Source organism: Zeus faber, assembly GCF_960531495.2.
Source record: "Zeus faber genome assembly, chromosome: 12".
NCBI classification, from domain to species: Eukaryota; Metazoa; Chordata; class Actinopteri; order Zeiformes; family Zeidae; genus Zeus; species Zeus faber.
The window spans coordinates 20,295,131-20,319,132 of NC_137196.1; the positions used below are offsets into that span (position 1 = coordinate 20,295,131).

The following is a 24,002-nucleotide window of genomic DNA, read 5'->3' on the forward strand; positions in this document are numbered from 1 at the left end:
TGAATGAACTCACAGATTGTGCTTTCTCAAGGGCAATGACGAGGCTGATGGAAAGAGATGTTTGTCGGAGTCTGAGACGTGATCAGATTGACTGCCTATGTCTCTGTCTGTCTGTCATTGTAATAGAACCATAACAATGCTGCAGGGGGGGGCGGAACAAGTACTCCTTTTCAATATAGGTCCCTGAGGTCAAAACATGTCTTTGAATTTGTTTGCTGAAAATACCACTCAGATTATGCATTCTAGCCACTCCAACATGCCTCCAACCCATCCTTTTCCTGACGCTCTGTTTCAGTGTGTGTCGCCTCCCTGCTGAGGCACGTGGCTCTGTGAGCCAATGGGGTTTGAGCATGAGTAGTAGGGTTCCTCTTGTATGAAGTACATCAACTTTCACTGATTTCAGCTCGTCAGTCCAGCAAAATGGGTTTGTGAACAAATTTGGGGTGAGAAATAAGCGATCCAGTTGCTGAATCTTCACTCATATTAGATCTGCAAGGCCTCATTTAAAAGTTGAAAAGCGGTTGAAACGTCGTAAAATAAGATAAAATAAATACATCTACAATAAAAACACACCGTTTTTATTGGTTTTGTTTGGAGAAACGTGGAGCGCATTGTGCAAAACGCACAGCACTATTATTTTTTAAACACTTACATTTCCCTCGTATGCAGTTTTGTCACGGACGGTTGGTATTGATTCCTCTGTCTTTTAAAAGATTGCTTTTAAAAGGAGATGCTGGTCTCTGCAGCCAACAAAGCAGTACCCATGAATAGCTCTTAGCTTTCGACAATGCTAGCGGGTCCAGTAGTTCTCAAGCTGTGGGTGGAGTTACTGGGATGGGGGGCGGTTCTCATCCTGAGGAGTCTGCAAGCGGGGCGCAGGAAGGAGACACAAAGCTGAACGACTCGTTTTAAGAGACCTTTTCTGAACTGGACGGCGCACAAAAAACTGACCCAGTTGTCTTACTTCACAGCGTCACACCGGAGACCCAAACGTAGCTGCGCAAGCGCTGAAAAAGTGAGTGTTTCATCGCAGGTCCCCCTTTTGAATCGGTCCTGGGTGGAATAAAACCGTGAAATCTCCAATGTGACACACCCCAACCTCCTCTCATGTTCTTTCTTCATCCGGTGAAGATTGCATTGTTCCATCGTTCCCTCACATTGTTCCATGAACTTTGTTCTGGTTCAGAGATATCATTATTAGTGAAGAGGTTGTTTTTTTTAATCTTTTCTGGTTAATCCCTGTTTGTCTAACAGTATCTGTATTGTTTTGTTTCTTAAACGATAAATCAATCAAAGCCCTTCCCTCACTTGTCATTCCTCGCGTGTCTTTTTTTTAGTAGAAGGCCCGATATAAACTCGCCTTAATGCCAATTTCAATGCTGAGCTCTTCATCTCGCCCATCTCCAAAAAGCAGCCGGACAGAACTATAACTGGACCCGGTGTCGCATACATTGGGGACGTGAGGACGTGAGGACGTGTCGTGTGTCAGGACGTGGGATGTTGGTTGCCATGGTTACCAGAAGCCGCATCTCGATGACCTGCACTATGATTCAGCAACTCCAAATTTTTCTGTCTCTACTTAATATCCCATGAATCATTGCAATAATGCCGCTCTTGATATCGGTTGACATTGTACATTGCCTTTTATTTTCGTTAATTTTGAGGTGAATTGTATATAGCAATTTTTTTTCTTATCTATTTATATTATTATATGTTTCATTTATTTTAGGTCTATTGTTAGGTGTGTAGGTGTATAGTTGGTATTGCTATTTATTCTAGTTATGTGATTTATTGTATCTTATTTCTCCAATTTCTTGTTATTTATCTATTTATTTATGCATTTATTTATTTATTAAAAATATATATTTTTATGTTTCTTTTTATTGTTTATTGTTGATTTATATGTTTATTGTGATTGTTTACTTCAAGTCTCAGGTTTATTTTATAGTGGCAATTTTGTCTTGTTCATTTTTATTGTTTATTTTCAGCTTCATGGTACAGTTCAAATGTTTCTGATATTGGCTGAGGGAGGAACACAACACACTGTGAAACCCATATGGTTTTAATTGACGAAGACAAATCATTGAGAAGAGAATGTGCATGGTGGACAGAGTGTGTGTGCATGTTTGTGTGTGTATGTGTAGTATACACACACACACACACACACACACACACACACACACACACACACACACATATATATATATATATATATATATATATATATATATATATATATATATAAATACATACAGATGCTTGATCTCCTGGAAATGAATGACTTGTGATGCGCAGTTGATTGATGTTAGCGTCGTTCCTGATCAGATACAAAGCACCTCTCTCTATACATAGCGTTGCATTGTGGGTGAACAAAGCTCGAACCGCCGTCCATCGATTTTCTTTTCTTTCTTTCTCTTCTTTCCTGTTCTCCGCCAGTGGCACGACATTAGGGTGCACAGCCAAACGGGACGCGACGGACAGTGGGGGAAACGCTTAAATGCACAACAACAAAAACAACGCGGAAAGATGACGGGAAAGCATGAAAAAGACTTGACACAAAAGCAACGGCAGATAAATACAAACACAGCGAGAGAAAATGAAAAATGAAAGAGCGTCTCTCTCTTTTCTGTTTGAAATAAAATGGCAGAACTAATGTATCTTCCACTTTCGGCGATGGTTCGTTTACAGCGTTACAGACAATTTGAGGCGCGAACGTTGACGTAGACATAAAAAAATACTATCTCTAAAGTGCATGCTTGTTTCTTTAAACTTACAATTATGTACAAATGTAGATAATGCATAAATATATATATATATATATATATATATATATATATATATATATATATGTATGCATAAGCCAGACATCTTCGCAGAACAGTTTGAGCAGAGTTATGTATTTTTCCATGATTTTATACATATAAGGAACCCTCTATGTACCCATGTGTAAAAAAAAAACCACTGTTATCAGCAACAAGGAATTGGATTGTTATAAATAATTGCCTTTTCCTAAAATATCAAAGTGAATCGATATGCCTCACGCATCATTTCTGCTGTTTAAAATACAATACAAAAAAAAATAAAAATAAATGTACAAATATGTGGAAACTAAATGAAACATCCAGCCAGCTGCCAAATTTGAACAAGTTTGGGCTGGAAAGTTTGTTTTTTCCATCCGTTGTTTGACAAGTATTCTCCTGCAAAGCAGACAATAACAAAAAAAATGCTTTGGCTACTTTGAAATGTTGAAATGTTGACAGTAGATGATAGAACGGAGGTTTCCGCTGTGATCCGTGGTGAGTTCAAAGGTCTTTTTTTTTGTTTTGTTGTTTTCTCCAAATTTTCTTCATTTTTTCCTCTTGAGCGGTGAAATTTTCTGTAATTCCTGTCGTTTGCCGCCGGGGCGCCTGCGAACGACCACGTCATCGTCCTCTCCGGCCTGCTGCTTGGCAAAGTTTACGAACACCTAGGTGACGGAGAGATTAAGAACGAAGAAAATAACTCATTTATGTTGATCTTCCTGATTTGAAATAACCATCATTTATAATAAAGTTGTGTTTGTACGACCTAAGCAGCGGTGTAGAAGAAGGAATACGACGGTATCGTGAGCATCTACGTCCTATCACTTTCTCTTGGTCCCTGAACCCTACACGGCAACAACGTTCAACCTGTGAGCCTTGGCCCCCTTGTGCTCCAAGAGGGCCTCCAGATCACTGGCAAAAGATAAAGATTTGAATGTATTTTTTTGTGTGCAAACATTGAGATTTTCAAGTGGGCCTTAAGTCCGTAAAAAAAGGTTGGGAACCGCTGCCCAACACCTACCTGCCTTACCCATATTTACTCTTTACATACAGTAGGCCTGTATATGGGTAATAAAGGAAATATATTCAGAGCCTTACACTCACTTCTTGCTCAGTAATCAACCCTCTGGTTCATTATTTATCACTTCACTTTCACCATTTATACACTAACATTGCATGATTTTAAGCACAAATAAGCAATTTCGAAATGATGTTGATATGAAGTAATTGTGTTTTGGTTCTGCAATAAGCAGAATTAACCAAATCTTGTTTCCCCATCAATGAATGGTGTTAAACTAATTTCTGACAGACAATATTTAGATTTACTTTAGAATTATCTTCATTTAATTTTGTACCGTTTGATTGTGGGTGTCTGGGCTCTACTGCTCATCACACTGGCGATGTCTACAGAAAACAGACATACTTAGTGAGCTAGAAATATAGGAGTGATGGGCTTGAATCCCCCCATAGGATAGACGAAGAAAGAGTAGCCCAACAGGTGGATGCAGGGGAGGTGGAGGGAGCGCAGCAACGCACAAGCAAAGTAGGCAGCAAAGCAGGCAGCAAAGCAGGCAGGGCTGGAAGGATTTGGTGCTTACATAACCCGGCCCAATATGGGCGTGGAAGCGTGTGGCGCCGTCAAGTTGTCTGACATAAGTAGCTCCGCAAGCTATGCATGGCTCTATCTCATGGTGACCCTCCCATCTCCCCAGTACCTGGTCCAGCGTGGTCTGGGACACCGAGTAGTCCTCAATGCTGAGCCTGTCCTTGTTGGCTGCCACAAGCTGGAAGATCCGGGCCAGGGAGGAGGTGGAGATCTGGTACTGCAGTGTGTTGTGGTGCCTCTCCCGCTGGACACAGCCCGGGAAGCTGCTCTGCATGAAGCTTTCTGCGGGCCCCAGGTCCGGAGGAGATCCGGGCTTGGACACTTTGACCTTCATGGTCACCACGTAGCCATCACCAAACCTGGAGGAGAAGGAGGTTGAACAATAAGAACGTAGTGTGAATTATATCTTCATGTATTCAATTATATATCGCCATTTTTTTTTTCTTTTTGATAATGTTTTAATTAATTGTATATTTCCATTATTTTTCTTGTTTATTTTTTAACAAGAATTCTAATTGAATATAATTTACTTTTTTATTAATTTAATACAATTTTTAATTAAGTTAATGTTATTGTTTACTGTAATTTTGCTTATATTTATTAATTAGGATATTCTTGTTATTGCAAAATTATATTGTTTATTGTTAACTTTATTGTACCCAATTGCCATATTTTCATATTCTTTGTTAATTGCTTGGTTTATTGGATATTGCCAGTTTTCCAGTGTTACTTTATCATTTTTATGGGTCCAGCCCGCAGGATTTTTATTATTATTTTTCTCCTTGGCATTTTTCGGGATAAACATGTCTGGCCCACGACAACTGCCAGACCCACAGACACAGTTGAGGTCTCGTTAGTAAGGGGACATCTCAGAATTCTCGTGGTTCAAGTTTGATCCATATCGATCAAAATTCTGAGTAGGAAAATTGAGAATTTACCGGAAGTTGCAGAACGTTAGTGCATCCCCGATACACCAACGTTCTACAACTTCCTGTCGGGTGATGGAGCGAGATGAGTTTGTGGAGCTGGGAGCTTTGTGACATCATCATCCAATTCGTTATATATGTGCAGGCTGTGGCTCCGGGGGTGCATTCGCATTGTGCGCTGTGCTTGGTGTAGACTCCATCGGTCTGTAGTGGTTGCTTCGGGCGGTACCTGCGCTGGGTAGAGACGACCTGACACAACACCCAGCTTTTCATTGGATACTTTATCTATTTTTCCTATTTGTAAAATAAACACATTCCGTTCGCATCTAACCCGGTATTGCGTTATGACCTTGAAGTCACCTTCCCTTTCATAGCTTCCGATTCATCCAACACTGAAGTGAGCAGCCGGTTCACAGCGCCTGTTTTCATGGTGCGTTCAAATTCCTCTGAATTTTTTTACTTTATTTTGTACATGAACCTAAAACCATGTCTGTAAAGATAGTAGTCAAACTGCTGTACTTATAGCCATCAAACATGGAGTAGATTATAATAAGAAGCCCAGATTGCATATCTAACACATTTCTGATTTGTGAAAGTATTATTAAGTGATTTATTAAATAAACATTTGCTTATTTATCATTAGTCATATCGTCATCACCATCTCTAATGTCATTGACCGCTTGAAGTCTTGATTCAGGCATCGTTTAGGCACCGGTAGCGTTTTACAAGTATTGCTTTAGCACCACTTTGGAAAAAAACCCAAATGATACTCAACGACCCAATGATGCATTCCATGGGAAAATTGGAACTCGTGTTGGTTGTAGTTCTGCGTGTCACCGGGACTCGGAAAACTATAGATAGTCACAGAGAGTCGTCACAGCGTCATAATGTCAGACGATGCTTCAATGGAAACTCGGAAAATTGTAACTTGTTTTAGTTGTAATTCTGATGTTGAGTCGAGCAACAGCACAAAATGACGCTACGTTCCATGGGAACTTGAAGATTTGCAATTGGTGTCGATATGAAGTGATGGCGTGTTTTACGAGAACTGGGAAAACTGTAATTTGTATCAAACAGGACTGACCTGGACCATGTGTATTGCTTATTGTATTTATATATTGTTTGTTCTTGATGGGAGCTGCTGTAACACATTAACTCTATCATTTATCAATCTATCCATCTATCCATCTATCTATCCATCGACTGTATTCCCTCAAATAGATATGACCGGGGCCTTTATTTACCTCAACTGCAGAGGGTACCAGGCCTTTATTGGAAGCAGGCTTATATTAGAGATACAGTAGGCGTGTTATGTTACTAAGTTTAATAAGTACTGTTGTATTTGATCATATTTTAGTATGATTTTTAAAATCAAACTTCCGTCTGGGTGCCATGCAATGCAAACACATGTATGGTGAAAAAAGAGAGCTAGTAGCTACCCTAAAAGTCGCACGTGTGGTGGTAGCCGACGGAGAATTAAAGTTGTCCCAGTTTGCCTTGAATGCACCACTTCCTGCTTGGAGCGCTCGAGAGAGAGCGAGGCGTTTGCCCCAAGAAACGATCTGCGATCTGCTACGCAGCAGTAGGAAACGGAGTAAATTAAATACATCTACAATAAAAACACACTGTTTTTATTAGCTTTGTTTGGGAGCTCCGCAGATCTGATCAGTCCCCCCCACCCAGTCTGTATTTGAGGCAGGCTTGTATTTGTTAATGTAGACCAAGCACATGGCATTTATTTGAGGCCCAGTATTTATTTGACTACCGGTTTATATTTGAGGAAACACGGTATCTTCATTTTACAGACAAAAACCTTCCTTGTCTGTTGTTTGTGTTTATGTCACATATAATACAATATTGAATTATAACCCGCAGCAACCCATAAACTCACTTGTATTTGAGATGCTGGATGGTTCCCAGACACTGGAAGGTCCCGTTGACCATGATGGCCAGCCGGGTGCACAGGGCCTCGCACTCCTCCATGCTGGAGGAAAGACAACAGCCATCAGTCCTGATTTTTAACGCTGCGCCCCGTCCCGTGTATTACGGCCAATACATCATCGTTTTCACGGACCATGATAATGAAAACAAGCTAATTCATTAGAACCGGTCACGGTGCATTCGACAAAATGGTTATGTCTGAGAAAATAAAAATAAAAATAAAAAGTTATCTCCCTTCTGAGCCAGCTGGTGTGGCAGATGCGTGGGAGTGAAGTAACAAAGTGGTATTGATGTTAAAACCTGTGCGAGGTCAGGACCACCGCCCTCCCGTCCTGAATGACGCTCATGATGGCATTCCACAGGAAGCGCCGCGAGTGGGGGTCCATGCCCGTGGTGGGCTCGTCCTAAACAAGCGAAAGGAGGGGTGCAATTTCTCAAACAAAGTTGTGGGGGGCCGCAAAGCTCCGAATTCCACACCGACGAGAAAAAAAAAAAACAACAATTCTAATCAGTCATCAGCATATGGCGAAGGATCCTCGTCTCTGCCAGGTTGGGATGGATGGGAACGTACCGTCCCCTGCCAACACATAAAAACCTGCAAGGCCAGGCTTGACTGATTGCATATGGCTTCCCATCTGGGTGTGTGGACTGTTCCATTGACGAATCCGCGCATTAAAACCCAACGGCCCAGACAAATGGGGAGGAGGCCGCTGCCATTGGCCGACTCACCAGCAGCACCAACGCCGGGCAGCCAATCAGAGCGATGGCGGTGGAGAGCTTGCGCTTGTTGCCTCCGCTGTACGTCCCCGCACAGCGGCCGGCGTACTCCGTCAAGCCCAGCTTCTGGATGCCCCACTCCGCCACCTAGTGGCCCGGGAGAGAACACAACATGGTGTTTTTATTGGATTCAACCCGTGCAATAACTGTGTCCAAAACACTGCAATATTACAAAATAGCACTGTAAAAACACCGTAATAACACTGTAACAAGTAAAATTAAGCAGCCATCATTAGTGATTCTATCTAATACATAATATTATCATTATTATTGTTACTGTATTAAACATAAATATCCAGCCATACATATTTGCACTGTATTTATACCCGTTCAATACTTGCATCCTCACTGCCACTCAGCCCATAGCCTTTTGTGTTTTATTTTTGTCAGTTTTTTAAATCTTCATCTGGTGCATAGAGTTCATTCTGCACATTCTGTATGTATTAAATTCCTTGTTTTTTAAGTTGTTAAGAATTATTTTTATATGCTCTATGCTTTGCACTACAATGCACCAACTATACCACGATAAAGTCCTTGTACATGTACTTGGCCCAGTAAATAGATTCAGATTCAGACTGTGATTCTGGTTCTTTAATGGAGGGCACCCTGGGAAGTGCCCTAGCGGGAGATATAGTTCGGGGGAAACACGGAACATGATTGACTTCATAGAGTGAAAATAAAACGCTTTGTAAAGCGTGCACCTTTGTTATGTGCCAGAGCAGAGAAACAAAGGCCATTCACAGTCATGACTTCACACAGACATTACAAAAAAAACAGAAATCAAAGGTTTTGCTGAGACGCCTGGGGATCGTCTCAAAACAGCACCGGGTTGTGTTGGCTGATGGCACCGCCGATAACTCCCATGGCGCCAGTTCCGTCTTTTCCTGCTATAGACGTATTTATATAGCCCCCACTTGTCAGCAGATTATCACTTCCTTTATGTTATTCTTATGTTCCGCTATTTTCCTTATGTCTTTGGATGTAAACGGGAGAGAGATGCGTCAGAGGACAAATTCCCCGTGAATCCAAACGTTCTTGGAAAACAGAAACTTCTTCCGATTCTGATTCTGAGCACGGCGCGTCGGCTCCGCTCTCCACATGGAGGTTGGAGCCGGAGCGCTAACTCACCCTGGCGATCTCTGACTCGGGCACTCCCCGGAGGCGGGCGTACAGATAGAGATGCTCCCTCCCCGTGAGGAGGTCATCGATGGCATCGAACTGGGGGCAGTAGCCCATGTTCTGGTGCACGTCCAGGATCTCCGTCAGGATGCTGCGGGGAGGCAGACACAGGCGTTCGTTAGCCTGGCAGACGGACAAATAGGACGGATGCATAGAAATGCATGGGTGCAAAGGAATGCAATTGAGTGTTCACTAGGAATACTAGAATGTGCGGCAAAACAAGCTGACGCACCATCCAAACCACCCATCTCCTTCCAACGGAAACTGTTCATAGCTTTTAATGTGTTTCCAGACCTTTTTAGCAACACTTTCTGCAGTCAAATAATTCCACGGCCCTATACCACCATCCTGTTAACCACGTGACGAACACATAGAACTGATGCATTAGTAATTAGTGCGGCCTTGCAATTTTGATCTTGCAACGCAAGAGCTAGTTTCCGCTATTTTTTGTGTTTTAAGTGGAATTTGAACCATGTCCACAGTTCACCATGGCAAGATCTCATACAGGCACAGTGGCTGAAAAAGACCCTGCATTATGGGATACTCTTTATATTGACTTAGAAAAGGGAAAGATTTGATCCCTCATACCTGTAACCAGCCACCGTGGCCTCCCCGGAACTGACATCCGTGTCGCCCGTCAGCATCTTGAAGGTCGTGGTCTTTCCAGCTCCATTCACTCCTAAGAGACCAAAACACTGACAGCGAGAAAAGGGGCAGGATAAATTATGCAGTCAAAATATGGGATGGATTTATTCCAGATAAAGGTGAGTAAGAATAATTTCGAAATTAAAATTCTTTATTTTACAGATGAACGCGCTCAACAGTTATCTCTAAATTTAAATAGAGGAAAAAGTTCTGTGACTTTGACTTCCGAGTCTTTTGGGATATTAACAGAGAAGGTGAGCAAACACCAGCAGCCGAATCAGACAGAAGCTCAAATTGTCAAATCAAAGATACTCCTTATCTGGATTACAGGGTTTATGGCAGGGGTTCCCAAACTGGCGTCCGCTGCCCCTGAGGGGTCGGGAAGGAATTCCAAGGGGGTCCACAGCAATAAAGCTGATTTTCTTTTACATTTTTAATGCTTTTTTTTAAACATATATATTCACAACTCATTTTTATGAGGCTTTCACTTTTTGTTGGCAAAGTTTAAATGTTTAAATGTCATATTTTTGTGTATCCTAATTTTGGCAGTTTATTATAGGCGGATAAAGTGTGTCGATTGTATTTCTTATTTGTTGTTGTTGTTGTTGTTGTTGCTGTTGTTGGGCGTGTCCTCCGCCACGGCTTAGTCTGCCACCCTTGGTTCATGGGATGCTCAGGTGAGTGGCTATCATGACTATGAACAATGATAGCTGGTGCGCATTGCTAAAAGCTCGTATTTGAAGGCATTTGCAAATTCTGGTTTTGGGACTCTGGATTTGCTGTTCACCTCTCCTGCAGGAACACCAACACAAATCCGGTCCACCGCTGCCCTCCGCCTGCCAACGTAGGTCTGTGCACCAGAACAGAGAGACATGGAGCAGTTTATTTGTATTGCGCTCTCTAAAACACAGAGTTGGAAAGCCTCCTTATAGATACTGAACTTCAAGCAAGTGAAATGGTAACAAAGGAAGAAAAGGGCTAAACACTGGTTAAATATGCTGTATGAGAGCGTTAAAGACAGGTAAATACAATGGAGATTTGATAGGTGTATTATATGAGGAACAACGTATTCCATGACTAGGCTGACAAAAAGCAAAGGGATCCAACCCAAATGTTCAGAACAACAAGAGGAAAAGTCCAACTTTTAGACCTCTGAACTTCAGAATGGTGGGGGCATTGGTGTTTTTCAGACGTTGGGTCTAAAATACCAAATATACAATTAAGGCGATGCGTTATTGGAAAGTCCTTCTCCTTTGTTCTCTGGAAGAACAAACTCCTCAGGTTTCTGTCAGTTGCAGCTTTGTTGTCGAAATAGATGCCGGGACATTGGGGTCAAACCATTTTGCCAGGTCACTAACCAATGAATCCTCAGTGCTTTGGTCGGCACTTCAGGCATTCTCCGCTTCACGTGAAAATTGCAGTTTGGGACAGAGCTCGGACCATTAAAAGATGGCGTCGAGCGAGTGCACCAGAAAGCAAGTAGGGGGCGAGGGCGGACGGACCTTTGTCGAGGCGGCGGCCCTCACCTTGGAGAGGTCCTTGACCTGCAAGATGTCCGACTTGCTGCCTCCTTCGTAGATCCTCTGCCTCTCCGCCGCCACGTCGTCGTCTTCGTCTCTGATCACGGGCCCCTTCAGGTCCGACAGCCTGAGGGAGCCACGAGAAAAGCTGTCTGAGGGGCAATTTGGGGAACGTTGCAGGGCAAAAATGCACCAGGTTCGCCCACAATGATGAAACTCCAAAAGGCGAGAGGCATCTCCCCCACCTATCAGCTTGATAGGTGTCGGTTTACATCATTGTTTTGGAGGGATTAGTAGTTTAGGGCAGGGGTTCCCAAACTTTATTTTTCCGCAGAGACTCCCTAAATCAAACCTAAATCAATATAAATCAATGAATTGGTTCTATTTAGGATTTCCATGGATTTCCATACATTGCACCATATAATAATGGATTTTGTTACAATTTATATTTGAAATAACACTTATGTGGCTTTTGGACCAATATTTGACTATTAGGAAACGTGTGCCTCAAATCGTCCAAGAACCTCGCACCCGGTCTCTGGTGCCCCCTGGTGGGTGTCTGGCACCCCAGCTTGGGAGCGACTGTTTCGGGGCACCATAACCACCAAGGTGAGGCGACAGCTCCCTTGAAGAGTTGGTAGACTCTTACCAGTGGTCCAAGAAGAAGCGATACTGAATGAGGAGATTCAACAGGAAGTAGACGAAGCCCTCCACGGCCATGAACACCACGTTCTTCCCCAGAAAATCCCATCGGAACGGGTCCATCGTGTACTCCTCCCCTGGAAGCCCAGGGCCAGGCAATAAGATAAGATAAGATAAGATAAGATAAGATAAGAGAAGTGATGGAAGCAAAAACAAATTGACTATGTTCTCAAATCCAAAATGCCTTCTTCAGTCAGTTTGATATTAAGGGTGGATATTAAGGTTAAGTTTCCACATTTTCAAAGCTATGATGTAATTTCATTATGTCAATGACTTAATGAAAAGAATATGGTGTTATGATATTCAACAGGCCTCACAACATGGAAACCCTGGAAAAGTTCTCCAAATTATGTTTTTCGTTCCATAACTTTACAGGTCAGTGAGAAATGAAGCCAATTCAAAAACCCCGTCATTGTGAAGGAATTTCGGCAGGACCGAGAATCTCCAGTCCAACACAGGGATCAGGTTTCTTATCGAGATAAATCCTGGAGTTCATAACAAGAAATAACAAACTGACAAAACGACGGCCATTATAGCTCGCTCTAAGGGAACAGATTTAGAATGGAAAACTCCTTTTACCAAATCTGGCGTAGACGTCGGTGACAGCCTGGTTCATGGCCATGTCGATGAGGCCTCGTCCCAGGCAGAAGTGTGGGAACACCAGAAGACCCCACTTCAGCCACTCGTTAAACTTCAGCAGAGACTGGTGGGAGGCCGGAGCATGTTTACACAAATAACAATAACCTCAACAACATAATAATATTTGGACGTTGTCACTTTAAGACATCAAAATTAGTTTGAACTTTCAATACTTCAGTATACAGCATACATGATTTGTATATTACATAGCGAAGTGCCAGTTATTACTAGTGTGACTCTCCCTCACGAAAGGGACGCTGGTCCATTTTTAACATTTAAACTCACTGGTTTTTTTTTACAGTTTTTACTTATTTTACTTATTTATATAATTTACATTTATATCAGCCTTTCGCCTTCAACTAGGACACTTGGACATCTTTTCCTCTCTTTAATAAAGTAAAATTCTTCCCATGGGACAATCCAATAACATGTTTGGTTACACTTTATCCCAAAATGCTTGAACTAATACCGAGATGAATGAATTAGATAAATGGAAACAACTCACTGGGCATCATTCATAAAAAGTGCATAGGATCAGAGTTGATTATGAAATGCACATATTTAGACGGACACAGTGGCATGTATAGTTGTTTTCCTTATCTGAAGTTGTTTTTTGGTGCCATCAAAGCTACATTACATGTTTGCAAACATGGCATAATGTTGATGTGACGTCTATTTAGGATGTCAATCTATGCAATGTGAGTGTAAAAACCTCCTCTCAACAACAAAATGGCCATAACCATATCGACTGTGTAACAATAACAACAATGATTTAAGATTGGAGTGGACATATACACTCGCAGTCCACTAGAAATGGACCAGCGACCCGGTTTTGGGGCCGAGAGCCACCAGTTGAGAACCACTGGTTTGGAGTTCATAGAGATTTAAACACCATTTCTCCGTGAGATGTCACTGTCTGTATCACGGGGTTCATTTTAAAATTAAATGTACCCGGTTGTTCTCGAACAGCTCGAGGATGAAGGTGATGGCACTGCTGTTGATGCCGATGAAGAGGTTGATGCAGGACAGCGCGACGTAGGCCGTGCTGGGGACGCTGAACACGTAGGACATGGGATACATCATGGGCGTCACCGACCAGCTGGAGGGGGGGGACGGTCAAATTAAGATAGATTAATTTATTAATTTAGATATTTATCATTTATACATTAAGTATTGGGGGGGGTTTTTTGGGTCTTTTAATTTATTTTATTTTGATTGCCTTTCAATTGCGTCCCATTTTTATCTTATGATATAAAGGTTCCCCGATTCCAAATAACCTAACAGCTAAATAACTACATTTTAGCACCACTACATATTCATATTTAATGATTAATAAGAATATCAAAAGTTGGCAGAATATCAAAATTATTGCCAGTAGTTGCCTTTCCATTATTTATATCATCGTAATGTGATGTTTTTGTCATTACATTTTCCGCCTCTTTGAGAGAGTTCCAATTTAATCGATGTTTTCCGATCCGTGGTGTATTCATTTACTATATCTAACATCGTTAAAGTGGTAATCCCTACGATACTTTATTTAGCTGCCACTTCATAAGAAACAGCCATTCAAAGTATTTGCTTGATGCACATTCTCCTCTATTTTCTGCTTCCACTGTTCGGTGGCGGGGTACCCCTTTCCTGGCAAGAGCGCAAAGATCGGGCACGGCAAGAAAAATAAAACCCAAAACAACTCAATCGATCAAAAGAAGGTTCACCTTCGAGAAAAGAAAGTGACGTCTCAGAGCAAAGACAATGGCAAACCCGGATGTCGAAAAAAAAACCCTGCGGTTTCGAATGGAATTCCTGGACTTAGTGTGTAATCCACCCGACAAGGACTTTATAATGGATTACCAGCTTTAAGTCTCCTTCTTTCACAAACAGTATCCTTATTTTCATGTTTTATTGTGGTTGTTTTCTCCATTGTGCCATAAACTGTATATATATATATATATATATAAATATATACTGTATAACTATGTTGTACAAAACCAAAACATACAAACAACGACTAAAAACGTACCCGTACAACAGTAGCAGTGCTATCAGTGCCGGCAGGTTGGTCGGTGACGTATAGCATTTTTTGTTGAAAGCCATGAAAATGCCGACCACCATCGCAGCGCTGAGAGAGTAGTTTATCTGAGGGAAAGGGAAAACAATTTTATGCAATAATGGATGGAGAAAAAATACTAATCACCGCTCAGAATTACGCAGGTCGGAAGGCACAGAGCCGCAAAACGATGCAATGGTGAATCACACTGCCGCCATCTGAATGTTATCGCTGAGGATACACGAATACGAGGCCCATAGCTTCAAAACACTTACGGATCCTTCAAAGTATAAAAATAGACCTTTTCAGTCGTTGCATCAAAGGTTCAGACCAAACAACACAAGGGAGAGCCAATTTGTGCCTAATGCATCACCGGATGCATTTTTACATGCTTTTCGGCATTCATCCGTAATTTACCAGAGCTGTGATTTTGCCTTTAACTGAAAAGAGCTTCCATCCGCTCAAGACCGTAAAATTAAAATTCTAAACTCCACATTGACAGTGAGCAGAATGGGCCCTAAAGTGAAGAACCCACTGCAGAAAGCGTGACCTCCGAAAGACGTAATGTGCAGTGGCAGCCAGTCATGGATCTCTCATTCCTTCTCGAAAGGGGTTTTATGGGGTCTTTGCGGCTCTTCCAATAAACTCCGGAGATGGTTTTTTCCCCTCACATATAAAAATACCAATAGTCTTTCCCAACGGGCAGGCTGTTAATTAAAAGTCACCTGAAATCTGTTAATATGAGAGAGGAATTATTTATCTTACTGGTAATCAAAGAAATTTAAAAAATGGGGTGGCCTTTAAACTCTTCCCGAAGCCTCAGTTATCAACATATATGTTAAATACATAAATAGTAATTCAACACATGCATAAAACGCATTTGTGATTTATCAAATATTTACAATGTCTTAAAACTGGTTGGTTTACCTAATCAAGGTACAATATGGATATCTCAATGAAAAAATGTCCCCCAAAATGTTTTCTGAAATATTAATTTACACACAAATTGGCTCTGGTCACAGTTTATAGATAAGGCCAGATGTTCATCCGGTCGCAATGGTTTGTCATTTAAAAAAAAGGTGGGTTCCCAGAAAAATATATATATAAAAGAAAAACACTAATATGAAACATATAAAGACATTATTGAGACATAAATCGAATGAAATGTATATTGTATAAGTGGACTCCACCCTGGCTCCAACCTCACCATGTCCCAGAAAAAGTTGGCCACCCAGTAGACCAGGGGGCTGACTCCGCTAACAAACTGCAGGTGCTTGGCCTTGGTGGCTCGCTCCTGGATGAGGTAGAGGACGAAGCTGGCCGGGATGAAGGACATGGCGAAGATCACGCAGATGGCCACCACCGCGTCCACTGAGGTGGTCAACCTGGAGGAGGAGGTTTGGTCAATAAGTTAATAATTCAGGTCAGATTTTCAGGGTAGAGATGTATATATAAATATGCATATATATATTGGATCAAGACCTTCAGGTCAATAAGCCATCCTGTGTAAAACAGTGAAACCTCTGGATTGGATCTTATCTCTTGGTCTTAGTACTTCTTGATCTTAGGATCTCTTTGGTCTTAGTGTCTCTTTGTCTTTGTATCTCTTGGTCTTAATGTTTCTTGGTCTTAGTATCTCTTGGTCTGAGTATCTCTTGGTCTTAGTATCTTTTAATCTTAGTATCTCTTGGTCTGAATGTCTCTTGGTCTTAGTATCTCTTGGTCTTATTATCTCTTGGTCTTAATGTCTCCTGGTCTTAGTTTCTCTTGGTCTTAGTATCTATTGATCTTAGTATCTCCTGGTTTTAGTATCTCTTGGTCTTAGTATCTTTTGGTCTTAGTGTCTCTGGATCTTAGTGTCTCTTGCTCTTAGTATCACTTGGCCTTAGTATCACTTGGCCTTAGCGTCCCTTGGTCTTAGTATCTCTTGGTCTTAGTATCACTTGGCCTTAGTGTCTCTTGGTCTTAGTATCTTTTGGTCTTATTATCTCTTTGGTTTTAGTATCTCTTGGTCTTAGTATCTCTTTGGTCTTAGTATGTCTTGATCTATGTATCTCTTTGGTCTTAGTATCACTTGGCCTTAGTGTCTCTTGGTCTTGGTATATCTTGGTCTTAGTATCTCTGGGTCTCAGTATCGCTTGGTCTTAGTATTTGTTTGGTTTTGTCTTAGCATCTTTTTTGTTCTGGTCTTAGTATCTCTATGGTATTAGTATCTCTTGGTCTTAGTGTCTCTTGGTCTTAGTATCTCTTTGGTCTGGTCTTAGTATTTACTTTGTCTTACTATTCTTCAGTATTCTGGAATATTCCTCTTTGCAAACTCCATGAGGTAATACCTGGTCTGAAAGTCCTCTAGGGAAAAAAAAAGAAGCAATGCCATCGCGTCTCAGCGCTAAACATTTACGATATGAACACCCTCCAAAACACGTTAAAGTTTATTTAACGGAACATTTTTAACACACTGAGGGTTTAACAACTGACGGGAGCCTGAAAATAAAATAGCATAATATAACAGCTTCTCAAAATATAAACCTATGGCCTTTGCACTGCTCACAAAACTTTGACTTCATCGTTGGCTGAATTTTCTTTTTCGCTCGGCTTTTTAAATTAGATTTTAACGACTCAAACACAAGGGACTTAGCAAACGAATGAAATTCTCGTGCATTTATGAAACCACAGTCCGGGAAAATGGAAAATTTCTTCCAAAATAAATAAAAACACAGTGAAACAGTGTCTTTCAGCGTCTTTTCAGGCTCTTACACGGTGACCTCGGAGAGCTGTTCCTTGGTGAGGTTGAGCGGGTGGTTGATGGCGGTGATGCCGTACTCCATCGGGTTGGCGTTGCGGGGCAGGTTGGCCCTCAGGATGGCGTTGTTGGCCACGTTCATGAAGGCCACCATGGCGTGCCAGCCCTTGTTGTTGTACCAAACCTGGTGGAATGAGAAGAAAATAATTAAATAAATAAATTAGTTAATTAATTAATTAATTTAAAAAACAGTTATATGGAACCTTTTCTACACCAAATATGGGAAGAGTGGTTGAGTTGAATACTGTGAACTGCTTAAGATAATCTATGACAAAGTTCTGGATTCAGCTGAGTAGGTTGAACTACATGGCCATGAAAAAAAGCCCAATGAAGTACAATAATTTCAGTTTCCCGTTAGGGTCTTAAGCAGTGTTTCCCAACCTGGTCTGAATGTCTGAATATTTCATCAAAAATCTATGAGGCTAAGTTTAAATACAAATTATAACACAATCCATGACTCAATGTAATGTCTGCCCTATAAACCTTGCTCTCTCTACCATGAAATAAAACCAACATAGAAAAATAGAGCCACTGACTGCTAATAAAAACATGTGAAAAAAATGTATTGGGTCTTAAAAATAGGGACGTCTCAGATTGAGTCAGGTTGATTTAGGGCTTCTCTGAGGAAAAAATGTTGGGAATCCCTGCTTAAACTTTAATTCCCTCTTTCAATAACTGTACCTATTAAGCACTAAATAGGTTATAACAGACTGGAGGTATTTATGAAATAGGGTTTTGGTGTCGGTCTGATCCACCCACCTTGACATTGAATTCACTCTCCATGTATCGGAGGAAAGGACCAATCTGTCCCAGAGCACCTTGCGAATGGTGACCCTGTTAAAAATCAACATCAGTTATCTTTTATTTTACTATTCTCAAACAAAACTTTACCATCTGGTTAAACAACGCGTACCCCAGTGATGTTGAGCATCCGTCCCAGTTGCCTTAAAACTCTCTGGACCTCTGCGGGGTCCACGTCCAGGATGGGGAGCTGTCCTCCCACTGACAAACCTCCATATCTGGGCAAAGAACAAAGGTTTATATAATTTAATATAATATTATACATATTAAAAATGAATACTGATATTGATTGTATATGATATAAAAAATTTGTATCATATAATTTGTGTGACTCACTATGGCCACTAGAGGGAGACAAACTACAAACCAATGATAATTTAGTCTTAACCTGTGTGTAGTAGTGTCAAATCTTTACCTTTGTTCATTCACCCAGTACTTGCTCTTCAAACTGCAGGAAAAATGACATATAAATACAGTTAAATTACGGAAAACGCTTTCTTCATAATTAACTATAGAGCTAATTTTAGATTGGTTATTTTAATTATGTTGACCTCCGAAATATTTTGTATTCATATCTCCTATGCACATAGTCAAATGCCCACACACACGTGCACACACACACAAGCACACGCATACACACACACACAAGCACACGCACACACACACACACACACACACACACACGCACACACACATATATAAAACATTGAAATACACACAAACAAAAACCACAAACAAACATACACACTCAATCACAAATACACTGACACAAGCTCACACACAAATAAACACATCCTGATCCAGATCAAACACAACAACCTGAACCATTGTCCATTGAAGTAATTTATCATGAGACATCCTAAATCTGAGCGGCACCCACCTGGTCCTGATGAGGCCAGGGTAGGTCTTAACCAGGAAGTCGGAGATGTTCCTCTCTGTCAGGTCCATCAGGGTGTCCCCCGAGGCCTGGCTCCTCTGGGGAGGGGGCGGGCCCCCGGCCCCCGCCGGGCACAGTGGCATCATGGTCAACTTCCTGTCCGTGCTGCACTGGCAGGAAGGAGAGGGGCTTCTAGGGCTCCACTCCGGGCTCAGCAGGAGGTTGGCCACCAGCGGAGGGACTTCTGGGTAGAGCCACTCTGAGGAGCCGTTACCGCAAGGCATGCTGGGTAGGAGGGCGGAGGGGTCATTAGCGCGGGCGTGTCAAAGTTATTGTTTTGTTGTCAGGTTCGGAAAACGTTCACACGCTGTATCTACAGATTTTGTATATACAGTGTTTTATGCATATTTTACCAATTTGCTATGTTGTCCATATTAATAACAGTAAAAGCAAGTTGTATTGAACTTCATTTATAAAAAAAACAATGACATTATGAAGAACATAAACATCCATGTCTTCATCCATCTTTATTCAGCAATGTTAAAGGCAAAAACGTTTTTTCTAAACATTCATTTCTCCCAGGGAATAAAGTGTTTCTGGTTCTGAATCTGACCTTGATGTGATTTAGAAACACGCTGAACGCATATGAAAATTATGATTTTATTAAGGCCATAATTTGTTTCCAATGTCCTTGTACTTTGCTTTGGATGACAGCGGTTGGTAAAGGCACTTTACTTGTACCACCAAACCCACAGAGACGTCCCTTAACATCTTGCCCAAACAGTAACTCTTATTTTAGGATAATTGCATGCATGCAAAGATCTTGGAATCTTCAGATTTGCGACACTCACCCCAGAGGCTGTCCCTCCATGCAGCGAGTCCCCATCCCCGGGGAGTTGACCAGGCTGTCCGCCAAGCGCTTCATCTTGTGGTCGAACGGACGCTCATTACTTAAAAAGGTCAAAAGAAAAAGAAAACTTGAACAAATTTGAGAATGACTTTGTGATTATATTATTTTGTGATTAGAAACAATAAATAATTTAAAAAACCTTTTTCTCTACTGTTTTTTTTTTTTATATATATGTGTTTGCAATAGTTTTTTTTTATTTTTATCTTGTGGCTCTTCCCGAGGTCGGACCTGAGGAAGGTGATCTGCTGTCCGTACATCCAGGGCGTGAGCGTCAAACTGGGGTACTCCCCGAATGGGGGGACAATCATGGTGAAGACCAGGGCGACCAGGACGAAGCCGGCTGGGAGGACACACTGACGACACACAAAACACTCCGAATTACATATTTATATGATTTTAAAGGTCCGCTTTGTGCATTAATGGTTCCCCCCTCCGTTCAAAAAATTATAATTTGACCCGCATATGTATTCGTATCAAACACCCCTGTCCACTCACGCTCAGTTTTATGGTTTCACAATAAATTTGCAGACCGCACCCCTGCCCATGGCGGCCTCCGTGGAAGGGACGGTGGCCACGAAACTTGCAAAAACTGCAAAGGCCCTCTCTAAAGCCAGTGTTTGGTTTGTGCATTCTAGGCTACTGTAGAAGCAACATGGCGGCCTCCGTGGAGGGGACCCGCTCCCTATTATGATAAAAACGGCTCATTTTAAAGTGACAAAAACATGATTATTATTTTCTTGGGATGTTATACTAGTTAAAAAATATTTATAAATAGTGTATTCCATTTCTACCGAGTCAGTTCCGTAAATTCTACACACTGCGCCTTATATTATTATTGGTTTTGTAATGTAGTTTCCGGAATTTTGTAGTAGTTATCCATTCATGAATAAGTCAAATAATGCAGAATGTAGTAACCTTGGTGTTTCAGAAGACGACAGATGTCGTTAAAACGACAAATATGTGCAGCATCATAAACCTGGTCCTGTACACTGGTCCATGGTTGGTACCTGAGCTAGGAAGTCTTTGCGGCTGCGCAGGGCGTGGTGCAGCCTCTTCACCAGCAGGGCGTGGAACTGCTTCAGGATCAGTCTGCAGCCTTTCACCTGACGGGATCCCCGTCCCTCGGCGCTGTCCGACGCCCCGTGCGTTCCCCCGTTGGCCTGCGTCCCGTTGGCCTCTGGTGTCGTTGGCGGAGAGAGCGATGAGCGTTTTAAAAGCACTTGGAGGCGAATTTTAGCCTTAAAGGGATTCTCCAGTATTTTGGGGGGAAATCTTTTATTTTATATATTTTTTTCAATGTCGCCCAGATTCTGACATTCAAGAGTAATTTAAGAGATACATCTTGCGTCTTTATGATGGACAAAAAATTCTGAATAAAAACGTAAAAATGAGACATTAGTTGTTTGAGATTCAGCTACATTCCAAATGTTTTTTTGATGCATCATCAAGTCAGTTGGGGGTTGCCAGATACACCTTGCATGCGCCAGAATATTGCCACCAACAAAACTCAGCTGACTGATCTGGCAACCCTACAGCAGCGACGCACTGAGCTTGACAAATGGTGGAGTATCCCTTTAAAGACAGAGACGCAAGCTTGTGACCGGACAGCTACCGGTTTGAATCCCCCACACTCAAGTTGCCATTGAGCAAGCTTACATTTCCAGCATTAGAAGACGCTGATGTTACCTTCAGAAGTACTTTCAGTTGTGAATAGTGATGTATGAAATGCAAGCGTGAATACTGTTAATGAGCAACTAAGTTAAAGTCAGTATAGTTCCTGACACTGATTAGGGCAATTCATATGAACTACAAGCAAATAACTCAAGTTAGTGTTTACAAGTAATTGTTAGCATTTGTTTTATCTTATTTGGAGTACCAGGTGGGTTTTGTCGACATGTAAAAATAATGGAGAACATAGCGGGTATTGAAGTCAAATGACTTTCTGCAATTGAAACCCACCTTGACACTGATTGTGAAATTGCAAAATACCACCCATTTGTGACACCAAACAACATAAAAACAATCCACGGCAATCACTTGCAGATACTTTTACTCATCCCGCCCCAGCAAGTAAAGAGCAAAGCATGCAGGCTTTTATTTTGAAATAGTTCTTTGGGCCTCTGATTCTGACCTTTGTTGACCCCGGCACCCCCTTTGTTGCTACCTTTCCTCTGCTGTAACATCCATTGTTCTAGAGGTGGAAGTCAACAGGTTACAAACACAATACAGACCAAACTATGAGGTTTTTAAACAATATAGACATCAGACTACACATCAGCACCACACGAGGGCAGAGGTAGAGACTAGCGGCAGATCACACATGGTGGACTCAAAATCCCGGAGTTAAATTTTTTACTTTCTGAACCCGGATCCTCCACCTCCGCGCAGACAGAACTGACATGCACAGAACTAAAAACACACAACGTAAGTAGCAGAGAAGACAAGGACATCCAAACACAGGAAACAGAGGATGAACTTCACTTCGGTGGAGGTATTTACCGGGAGTGGCGGCGTCATTCGCCGCCTCTCCGTCCGCTGTGACGTTGATGAAGATCTGGAACGAAAAGGAACACCTCTCTCGGTCCTCCGTTTTGAGATGAGCAAACGGTGAGGCCACGGCGGGTGTAGCTCGTCTCCTACCTCCTCCAGCGAGGTGTCGGAGATGCCGAAGCTGCTGAGCCCCATGTCGCCCAGCGTCTCCTCCAGCTCCCTGAACAGGCTGGCGTAGGCCCGGTGCTTGAAGCCCTTGCTGGGCAGCAGGTAGGTCAGCTCCTGGCCGATGGCCTCGATCAGCTTGGCCTCCGGGACGTGGTGGTGGATCAGGTTGGTGATGCTCGGCACGTCCCCTGGTGGCGGAGAAGGAGGGGGGTGTGAAGGGAAGAATAACAAAAATGAATTCGGGCAGAGGCCATTGTGAATTAGGCTGGAGATGCTCTACGCGTTCCCTGGTGATGAAGGGAGGTGTGAAGACCATGAAAGGATGAAAAAGTAGATCCAGGATGTTTTTATTTAGTCGCTCCAGCAACCATTTTCAGATGTATTTATTCTTATTTCGAAGTGGATATTTTGCTTAGAGTTGTTCCATTATGCATCCCACAATTTGCTCTAATGGATCTTTGTATTTTGTCTCTGCTCCCTCATATTGAAAAAAAATAGGAAAACCAAAATAAGATGAAAAACATATTTAACCGTAAATCTGAATGGTTATAGTGGTGCCATGGAATAGGTCACGGTGTGAAAATGAGATATGGGACTTCCATATTTATCTGGGTGTATTAAAAAATGTATTGAAACAGAACAGAGCAGTGCACTTCCGTGATCACTCACCGTCCAGGGCTCGGTCCAGCTGCTGGGACTGGTTCTGGGACTGGTCCTTGTACTTGGTGCAGATGGAGCAAGCGCAGGAACAGTCAGACTCACAGTCACAGTCGTTCTGTTACAAACAGAGGAAAGAGAGAAGGAACTTGTTTTACCAATGTGAAATTATACAGGAAGGAATAATAAAACATATACTGTAGCAAATAGCAAAATGGCCAAAATATCATATCGTGATCATCTTCTCAATTTTCATGGTATAATTTGAGGTGATCGCATTTCCCTTTTTTTGATATAAATGACACCCTAATAAAATATAAAATACAATGTTTTTATATTAAAAAGGGTAAAGTAGATTTTGAACATGTCATTATGTATATAAGTGTATATAACATAACAAGTGTCAAATGATGACAATATTATAATAAAAACTTTAACTTTAAAGTGGTAATCCATAAGATTGTTGGGTGGATTACATTATAAATCCCAGCATTCCATTTGAAATTGCAAGAT

The 24,002-nt window shown here is 41.7% G+C and overlaps 1 protein-coding gene across 1 annotated transcript in view; it reads right to left on the bottom strand.

Annotated features, from left to right (window-relative positions):
- Positions 1-3,007: 3,007 nt before the first annotated feature.
- LOC307238604 (retinal-specific phospholipid-transporting ATPase ABCA4-like) overlaps positions 3,008-24,002 on the bottom strand; it is a gene marked incomplete at its 5' end in the record, with an annotated part of 42,735 nt that continues 21,740 nt past the window's right edge. The window contains 26 exons of the mRNA XM_080011663.1: positions 3,008-3,466; positions 4,517-4,766; positions 7,225-7,317; positions 7,575-7,678; positions 8,004-8,138; positions 9,180-9,321; positions 9,819-9,925; positions 10,663-10,725; positions 11,402-11,522; positions 12,045-12,174; positions 12,677-12,800; positions 13,688-13,835; positions 14,757-14,872; positions 15,991-16,168; positions 17,541-17,710; positions 18,346-18,420; positions 18,500-18,605; positions 18,803-18,835; positions 19,268-19,549; positions 20,116-20,214; positions 20,403-20,527; positions 21,182-21,351; positions 22,306-22,365; positions 22,674-22,728; positions 22,815-23,020; positions 23,502-23,607. Coding sequence (XP_079867789.1) covers positions 3,347-3,466; positions 4,517-4,766; positions 7,225-7,317; positions 7,575-7,678; positions 8,004-8,138; positions 9,180-9,321; positions 9,819-9,925; positions 10,663-10,725; positions 11,402-11,522; positions 12,045-12,174; positions 12,677-12,800; positions 13,688-13,835; positions 14,757-14,872; positions 15,991-16,168; positions 17,541-17,710; positions 18,346-18,420; positions 18,500-18,605; positions 18,803-18,835; positions 19,268-19,549; positions 20,116-20,214; positions 20,403-20,527; positions 21,182-21,351; positions 22,306-22,365; positions 22,674-22,728; positions 22,815-23,020; positions 23,502-23,607 — 3,318 coding nt within the window. The 3' untranslated portion in view covers positions 3,008-3,346. The remainder of the gene's footprint in view (positions 3,467-4,516; positions 4,767-7,224; positions 7,318-7,574; positions 7,679-8,003; positions 8,139-9,179; positions 9,322-9,818; positions 9,926-10,662; positions 10,726-11,401; positions 11,523-12,044; positions 12,175-12,676; positions 12,801-13,687; positions 13,836-14,756; positions 14,873-15,990; positions 16,169-17,540; positions 17,711-18,345; positions 18,421-18,499; positions 18,606-18,802; positions 18,836-19,267; positions 19,550-20,115; positions 20,215-20,402; positions 20,528-21,181; positions 21,352-22,305; positions 22,366-22,673; positions 22,729-22,814; positions 23,021-23,501; positions 23,608-24,002) is intronic.